At 64.2% G+C, this 8,301-nt stretch overlaps 1 protein-coding gene across 3 annotated transcripts; it reads left to right on the top strand.

Annotated features, from left to right (window-relative positions):
- Window positions 1-1,835: 1,835 nt before the first annotated feature.
- On the top strand, window positions 1,836-8,099 carry USH1G (USH1 protein network component sans). Of its 3 annotated transcripts, XR_004619792.1 has the most exons (4): window positions 1,836-2,037; window positions 4,251-5,468; window positions 6,366-6,550; window positions 7,579-8,099. XR_004619792.1 is itself a non-coding variant. In XM_034641174.1 (3 exons), exons 1-3 carry the CDS (start codon window positions 1,874-1,876, stop codon window positions 6,367-6,369), a joined length of 1,386 nt encoding a protein of 461 aa, XP_034497065.1. In that variant the 5' UTR covers window positions 1,836-1,873; the 3' UTR covers window positions 6,370-8,099. The 3 variants fall into 3 exon arrangements, 2 of the variants coding, with proteins under 2 accessions (XP_034497065.1, XP_034497066.1); XM_034641174.1 differs by having other exon boundaries at window positions 6,366-8,099; XM_034641175.1 differs by lacking the exons at window positions 6,366-6,550; window positions 7,579-8,099 and having other exon boundaries at window positions 4,251-5,472.
- The last annotated feature ends 202 nt before the right edge of the window (window positions 8,100-8,301 follow it).

Below are 8,301 nucleotides of genomic sequence, written 5' to 3'. Positions count from 1 at the left end.
CCCCCCCCCACCTCCCCTGGCACCTCGGAGCCAGATGGGGCCGGCGTGCGCGTCCCGGTAGGGGACGGCGTCGGGGCAGCGCGCGGTCCGGAGGCGGTAGAAGAGGATCCAGAGGGAGGCGAGCAGCATCATGGTGGTGAGCAGCGCGAACACGTCGGTGTCATACACCGCTACCTTGTTGAAGGCGCCGCCACTGATGAGCGTGCAGGCGAGAAGCAGCACGTTCACGGCCAGCAGCACGGACAGCAGGCGGCCGCCCTTCTTCCACACCTCGCGGGAGCCTGCCCGCGGCGCCGCGGGTGGGCTCTCCTTGGGGCCCGGTGCCGACTCCTCGGACATGGCAGGAGCGACTGGGAGAGGTTGGACGGGTCACTGTGGAGGAGGAGGGGACAGGACCCCAGGTCAACCCCGAGGGCTCTCCTTCCCCCATCTTATCCCTAGGTTTAGGAAGCGAGAAGTTCCTCACCCGGAGGATGGGGGCCGGGATGGTGGAGGAAGCGCTGGGGAAAGGGAAGAGAAAAGCCGACCCTTCGGGTCTCTCGCTCGACGACGGAAGGAATGAGAAGCGGCGGCAGCCCTGTCGGACCCCGTCCAACGTCCCCACTCCCCAGTCCGTAGACCCTCTGGTCCGGGCACCCACCTGGCTGGGCCGGGAGCTCGCGCTGAGCTGGGGGTCAGGGGGCGGCGAGCGTCTCCTCTCTCCCACACCGGGCTGGACGGGCGCTTTATACCGGGGAGGGCAGGGTGATTTACAGCCGCGGGAGCTCAGCTCCATAAATCTCTCAGTGCCACTCACATGATCCATCTTTTCTCCGAGATGAATTTAGGGAACAGAGAGCGGGAGCCAGATAAGGTAAGATTTATATTTACCCGTGAAGAGGCGCCCCCTCCCCCGCCGTCCCGTCACCTTGGCGCGGCCAGGCTTGGGCGCAGCCCTGCACTGCGGCACCCAGAGGGCACCCCGCCCCCGGAGCCCACCGCGCCCTCGCACCCCGCCGTCCAGAGCCCCGAGTGCTGATGCTCAATAGACTCCCCAAGGGCCCGCAGGCATCCCAACGCCCTCCCAGACCCTGCGCACCCTATACCTTCCTGCTCCTCTGTTGCTGCCCCAAGATCGGGACCCCAGTGCCCCTCTTCCCCACACCCTCACAGTGATCAAAGTTCCTTCTTCCTCTATCCCTCCCCGCAGTCTTCTGGTCGCCTGGAAGCTGCGAAGTCGGGCTTGGGTATGAAGTTCGCCAGCGGCGCGCAGAGTCCGCGTCCGGTCTTCTAGCGCCCCCTGCTGGAGCGCGGCTCGCCGACCCCGCGCGAGTGAGGGGCAGCCAGGACTGCCCGGTGCTGCTCGCTGTCTGGGCGTCAGTCCTCCTACCCGTCCTAGACCCACTGTCCTAGGGATCCAGACTGCCCGCAGACACCCCTCCCCAGCCCTTGACCCCTTCCTTCGACGGGTGGAGACATCGGGAGCCGCAGAGCTGGGGATCCAGTGAGGACAGACCGCGTACTGTCCCCAGACTGCGCCTCATGGGGCGGAGCACTGGGGTCACCACGCGCTTTTAGAGCGAGGGCAGGGCCTCGCGAGGGTCACCCCTGTGAGCTCTGGAGCAGGGTGTTTAGGACCCAGTGGCAACCCGGGGGCGGCTCCCTGGGCTGCGGGAGATCCTTCCCCCCTCCCTCCCGGGGTGAGCGGCTCAGATGTCCGAGTAGCGGCGGCTCTGGCGCTCCGCAACCTCCGTCTGCGGCAGCGGGGGCTGGCGGCCCCGGCCCCTGCTCGGCTCCCTCCTCCATCCCCATGCCTCAGCCCTAACCCCACGGCCCTCCCCCGCGGGGGGCATTTCCCCGCGCCCCCTTGCCCACCCCGCCCAAGTCAGGCGCCATGAACGACCAATACCACCGGGCGGCCCGGGACGGCTACCTGGAGCTCCTCAAAGAGGCCACCAGGAAGGAACTGAACGCCCCCGATGAGGATGGCATGACTCCCACCCTCTGGGCTGCCTACCATGGCAACCTGGAGTCGCTGCGTCTCATCGTGAGCCGAGGGTGAGTACCCACCCTGTTCCTGCTTAAGCCCCCCAGTGGAGGGGGAAAAGAGTCTTCAGGCCCCTCCGGTCCCCTGAGACACACTCCCTAAGACTCCAAGGTATCTTCCCCCTCTCTCCTCTGACCTGCCCTCTTCTCTACCCGACTGATCCTAAGATGGGACCCTGGAGCCTGGCAGTTGTGGGAGGGGGACACAACTTGAGGCATGTGACATTGTGACCTGGATGTGGGGCTAGGAGGGGAGGGACTGGGTTTGGGGGTCCATGATTATGGGAGGGGCTGCAGAGTGAGGGGAAGGTGGGAGAGGTCTCCTGTGTGGGTGGTGCCTGGAAGCAAGAGTAGGGAGGGAAGAGAAGGGGCACAGGCGGTGGGAGGAGAGGCTCCTTAGTGCCCACTCCCCAGCTTGTGGTCCAAGGGGCTCTCTCAGCCAGTGCTGCACCTCCCCTCAGGCTGGGGCTCTCCCAGCTCTCTCCCAGCTCATTCTTAGGATTTATGGGCACTGTCCACAGCACCAAATGTCAGTGGGTGCAGCTGCCTCGTTAACTCCCTCTGTGCCCCTCCCCCAGAACAGGCTCCCTCTCCCTCCTTTAGGAGTTGTCTGGGGGGAGGAGTGGGCCTAGGGTCCAGGTGTAGAGCCAGGGAAGGGGTTTGAAGGTAGCAATGAAGGAATTCAGGGTCCAGGGCCACTGATGTGGGCTCCCAGGGCCGAATGACACTGGACAACTTTGCCAGTCTCCACAGTTTTATACAGAGAGGTCACCTGGGTGAACTGGACACCTGGGAAGCCTGGACAGGGAAAAGGAGTGGAAGACATGCCCCAGGAAGACATGCCCCTGGAAGGTTCATAGGAACATCTTAGGCCCTGGGAAATCACGGTGGAGGGAAAGGGGCCCAGCTGGCCGTGGTGCCAATGCTGGCCTGTGGCCTGAACACGTGGTGGGTGGGGAACCCCCTTACCCCCCCCCCCGAGGTTGCTCCTCAGGCCAGCAAAAGGTGGGAGCAGACCCTAAGACCAGGCTGCCAAGCCACGTTTTGAAAAGCCAAGACTGGCCCCTTCCCACACCAAGAGAGCACACAGTGATCCTGCCATCCCACCCCCCACCAGAGAGGTCCATGGGAGGAGGGGAAAAGAGTGCCTTCCTGGTGCACCAAATCCCCCAACTCCTACAGAGAGCAAGGGTTGGTGCTGGATGGGATGTGGGCCAGATGCCAAGCAGCTCCTTGCCACATTGTCCGGCAGGACTTGGCGACCAGTAGGGGAAGTGAGGACGCGGTTGTGGGGGGAGCTGTTGAGACAAGGGGGCGATTCTTCCTCCAGCGCTGCGGGATGGCCTCGTGGCCTCATTAGTGTGAGGCAGAGGTGCTGAGCCAGGCCCCTGCAGGAGGGGAGAGCTTGGAGGAGCCAGGCGGAGCATGCCCAAGGGGGCACAGTCTGGTGCGGAGGGTGTGGGAGGGTGCCGGGGAAGTCCCCTGGGCCACCCCAAGTCAGCCTGCTTGACAAGGCTCCCAAAGATGGGGCAGCCCCGGGAAGGGAGAGCCGCTGGACCCAGGTTGCTGACTTGCCTCCTCCTCCCCTTTGGTCCTGGCTTCCCCCACGCTCCCCTCCCAGCCCAGGCCAAGACCCGACACCTGCTCTCACACGCAGCCGTGCCAGGCCTGGCCCTGCTCCCTGCAGACACGGCCGTGCCCGCCGACACGCGGGCACACACCCTCACACACACACTCACCCAGGGCTCAGGCTCCGCACCCACCACCCTCTCGTGCCCTCTTTTAGGGTCACCCCGCACCCTCAGCCACATTCACCACCACGGCGGCCTAGAGACCCAGACTCGGCCCTGGCCCACCGCCTCCCTGGGCCAGCTCCCCGCTGGGCGCCATGAATAATTCACTCCTTTCTCTCAGGGCATCAAATATTTATCCCCTGACATTCCCAGCCCTCCGTTCTCTTGGGGAAGGCCCCGCCCTGGCCCCGCCTCTTCTGCCGCCCCACCCCCTGCAGGCCTGGGGTCGTTTCCGCCTTCGCTCCCACCCCCACCAGGGCCGGCCGGCGTCTCCTGGAGTCGGAGGAGGCGTCTCCAGGCCCTCGGGTCCCGCTGGTGTGCCCGTGGCGGCAGCTCAGCCAGGCCGGGAGCTCCCCGCACCTGCAGCCGGTGCCGTCTGCCCGCCCGAAGCTGTGTTGGCTCATCACCCCTCCTTGCGTGTCCTCCCTGCAGGGGCGACCCAGACAAGTGTGACATCTGGGGCAACACGCCCCTGCACCTGGCCGCTTCCAATGGCCACCTGCACTGCCTCTCCTTCCTGGTGTCCTTCGGGGCCAACATCTGGTGCCTGGACAACGACTACCACACGCCGCTGGACATGGCCGCCATGAAGGGCCACATGGAGTGCGTGCGCTACCTGGACTCCATCGCGGCCAAGCAGAGCAGCCTCAACCCCAAGCTGGTGGGCAAGCTGAAGGACAAGGCCTTCCGCGAGGCGGAGCGGCGCATCCGCGAGTGCGCCAAGATGCAGCGCAAGCACCACGAGCGCATGGAGCGGCGCTACCGCCGTGAGCTGGCCGAGCGCTCGGACGCGCTCAGCTTCTCCAGCCTCACGTCCAGCACCCTGAGCCGCCGGCTGCAGCACCTGGCGCTGGGCAGCCCCCTGCCCTACTCGCAGGCCACGCTGCACGGCACGGCCCGGGGCAAGGCCAAGATCCAGCGGAAGTTGGAGCGGCGCAAGCAGGGCGGCGACGGCACCTTCAAGATCTCCGAGGACGGCCGCAAGAGCGTGCGCTCGCTCTCGGGGCTGCAGTTGGGCAGCGACGTGATGTTCGTGCGCCAGGGCACCTACGCCAACCCCAAGGAGTGGGGCCGCTCCCCGCTCCGGGACATGTTCCTCTCGGACGAGGACAGCGTCTCCCGTGCCACGCTGGCGGCCGAGCCGGCCCACTCGGAGGTCAGCACCGACTCAGGCCACGACTCCCTGTTCACCCGCCCCGGCCTGGGCACCATGGTGTTCCGCAGGAACTACTTGAGCAGCGGGCTGCACGGGCTGGGCCGCGAGGACGCGGCGCTGGACGGCGGCGGCGTCCCGCGAGGCCGGCTGCAGAGCTCCCCCAGCCTGGACGACGACAGCCTGGGCAGTGCCAACAGCCTGCAGGACCGCAGCTGCGGGGAGGAGCTGCCCTGGGACGAGCTGGACTTGGGCCTGGATGAGGACCTGGAGCCCGAGACGAGCCCGCTGGAGACCTTCCTGGCCTCCCTGCACATGGAGGACTTCACCTCCCTCCTGCGGCAGGAGAAGATTGACCTGGAGGCGCTGATGCTGTGCTCCGACCTTGACCTCCGCAGCATCAGCGTCCCTCTGGGGCCCCGCAAGAAGATTCTGGGGGCCGTGAGGAGGAGGAGGCAGGCGCTGGAGCGCCCGCCGGCCCTGGAGGACACTGAGTTGTGAGTGCCGGGAGCCTTGGGGGTGGGGGGNGGGGGGTGGGGGGGGGGTGGGAAGATAGGGGCCTGGAAGGCCTTAGGGGGCGGCTGGGGAGGATCTACCTTTTAAGGATGTGTAGGGGGTAAAATCTAAGTCCCCATCAATGACAAGAGGTCCCACTTAATTTGTTTATCCCAATTCTGAAAAAGAAGTTGCCAATTTAAGGACAGGAGGCCTTCTTATCACAGCTAACGTAAAATGCACCTTGATTGTGGAGCCATCAAAATGCCCCCAAATGGGTGTCTTAGTGTGGATGCCATTCAGTAGTCAGAGTAGTCACACAGCCAGGACGTTTTGAGCTCTTCCATCCACTGGGTGCTGGAGATGCCCCTGCACCTGTCCTCTTACTGAGTCCTCCCCAGCTCCCATGTGCGGGGCTGTATGATCCCCATTTTCCAGGATGGCAAGTGGAGGCTCAGAGGGTTCCAGCAGCTCCCCCCAAGGTCCTGCTGCTGCTTGGTGCAGAGCCTGGGCTGGATCCCTGGTCTGTGTGGCCCTAGAGCCTGGTGATTCCCATGGGAGGCAAGTTGTCACGTTCAGAAGCGGTTGGGGGAGCTCAAGTCTGCTATCACACTGGTGGCCTGGCCCTGCCCCGACCCCTTTCTCGTGGCATCCCACAAGCCCAGCAAGTGCTGCTACCTCGTTTTGGTGTTTATAGCCTGTACCCTGCATGGCTGGGCAGTGGTGGGTGTGGGGAGGCAACCTGGTTTAGCGTTCAGGGGCTGGGAGGACAGCCCCTGGCCAGTGTCCCCATCCCTGATCATTAGCCTGTCAGGGTTAGTTGTCCAAAAGGCTGGTCTTGGTTTAAAATGATGTTTGAAGGCCTTTGCCTGAAATCTGTTTTTGTGTCTTTCCTACAGATAACAGGAGGCTCCTCTCCCCAGACCAAAATGAATTGCAAGTTGCCACAACCCACTGTGGGGCCATGAGGTCCTCCACAGTCGCCAGCCCTGAAGCCCCCCCGCCCCTCCCCAGGAGCAAAGACCATGTGGGTCATCTCCTATGGCCTGTCCACACTCCGCAGCAGCAGAGATGTAGCCTGAAGGTACCAGCGAGGGGTCCCAGAGCCCTTGAGCCACCCCATCTGAATGGCCCCAAGGACTTGTGGATTTGTGGGAGGCCAGCCCCAGAGGAAGGGCAGGGGACCCCTGGGACCTCAGGGAATAGATGACAGGCTCATTAGAGCTGAATGGGAGTGTGAGGGGCGGGCACTGCGGGTCCCAGGGGTCATTGTCTCTCCCCACCCCTCCTCCGAGGGTCCTGGTGTTGTGTTCAGGCTGGAGACTTGCTCACTTCCTACATTTTTGTGAAGGAAAGAGTTTGGGCTGCCTCCTCTCCCCCCATACACCCTAGAGAGGAGGTTCCTGGCTAGACTCTTCAGCCAAATGCCCTGACTTTAGTCCCCACCCCTGTCCCAAGCATAGCCAGCTCCCTTCTCCTTCACCTACTGGCCATGCTGGGGAGTTGGAGTGCCAGGCTGGGGTGGGTGGTGGGGGTGACTGGCACCCTTACCAGGTACACCCTTGTGGTGGGGCCCAGCCTGACTCTGCCCTCCTCACACTGCCCTCCTCCACCCTGCCTCCACCCTGGTCCCTCCAGGGACCCCAGAGGGTCAGGGTGATAGACGCAAGGTGCTAGAGCAACGAGCCGCAGTATTCCGGCCCCCAGGCCCGGTGGGGGTGCTCTGGGCTGGAGAACGGGCAGCCGCCAACTGCCTCAGCATCTCCCAGGCCGGAGACTGGCAGAGACTGGGCATGGCTGGGGGTCTAGCCTCTTGTGGGCCAGTCGTGCAATATGGACAGTGGAAGGGCCCAAGGATGTGGCTAATCCGAGCTGCCAACTGTCCCCGGGTCTGCAGGGCGCTGTGCGTGTGTGTCTGTGCTGAGGGCCGGTTGGTGGACCTGCCTGCGGGTGTGGGGGCGGTGGGGCAGCCCCGTGGTTCTGCACGGGTAGTCCGTGAGCGAGAGCTCAGCGCGTCCCTGCTCTGTGACAGTGGTGAGACCAGGGGAAAGGCCAGCCCAAGGGGTCCTCAGACATGGGTCCTGAGGCAGGTGTTCTTGGTTTTCCCATCAGACTGAGGTCGCGGCTCTGGACGAGGTGCTCAGGGCGCCCTCACCTGTGTGTGCACATACCCCCCTACCTGTGCCCTTCGTGCTCTGTCAGCAGCAGACCCCAGTCCCTGACCCTCAGCTTGGGAAGCTGCTCCCACTGGGAGCACTGCCACAGCCCCCACGTCTTTCTTGGGACCCTTCGGCTGGGTCAGAAAATGCCACAGGCCTCCCTCTGGTGCGTCCGTGTCTGTGCCCAGAGTGGGGGCCATGGTGGGGGTGGTTCCTGTTCCCACGCGGCGGGCTTGCCGCCTGCCACTGCCACCCTGAGCCCACCCCAGCCCTTTTCCCTGTTCTCTGGGCCTGGGGCCGCCTCCAAGTGCCGACTGGACTTTCTCAGGGCCCCAGGTGCTGCCCTTTGTCTTCTGTCCCCTGTCGGTGTCCTGCCTCAGCCTCCTCCTGGTTCTCCCAGTGCCGGCGTGGGGCAGGCTCTGGGATTCCCGCTGCCCTACAAAGTACCCCTCCCGCAGGCTCATTATAACTTTTGTAGAGAATGTTTTGTATCGTTGTCACGCCTGTGTCTCATTCTTTAATCACTTGGGGGTGGGAGAGGGAGAAGGTCTTCTTGTACCTAAGAAGACTTGGTCCTCATGGGCCCCTTGGAGGGGGTTGAGGGATGGATAGTTGGGCATGCCCCCTCATATGTCCCTGCAGGGCCTTCCCCCATCCCTGGGCCTTCACCCTGCTT

Source organism: Ailuropoda melanoleuca, chromosome 13 (assembly GCF_002007445.2).
Source record: "Ailuropoda melanoleuca isolate Jingjing chromosome 13, ASM200744v2, whole genome shotgun sequence".
NCBI lineage: Eukaryota > Metazoa > Chordata > Mammalia > Carnivora > Ursidae > Ailuropoda > Ailuropoda melanoleuca.
This window is presented reverse-complemented; position numbering and strand designations above follow the sequence as displayed.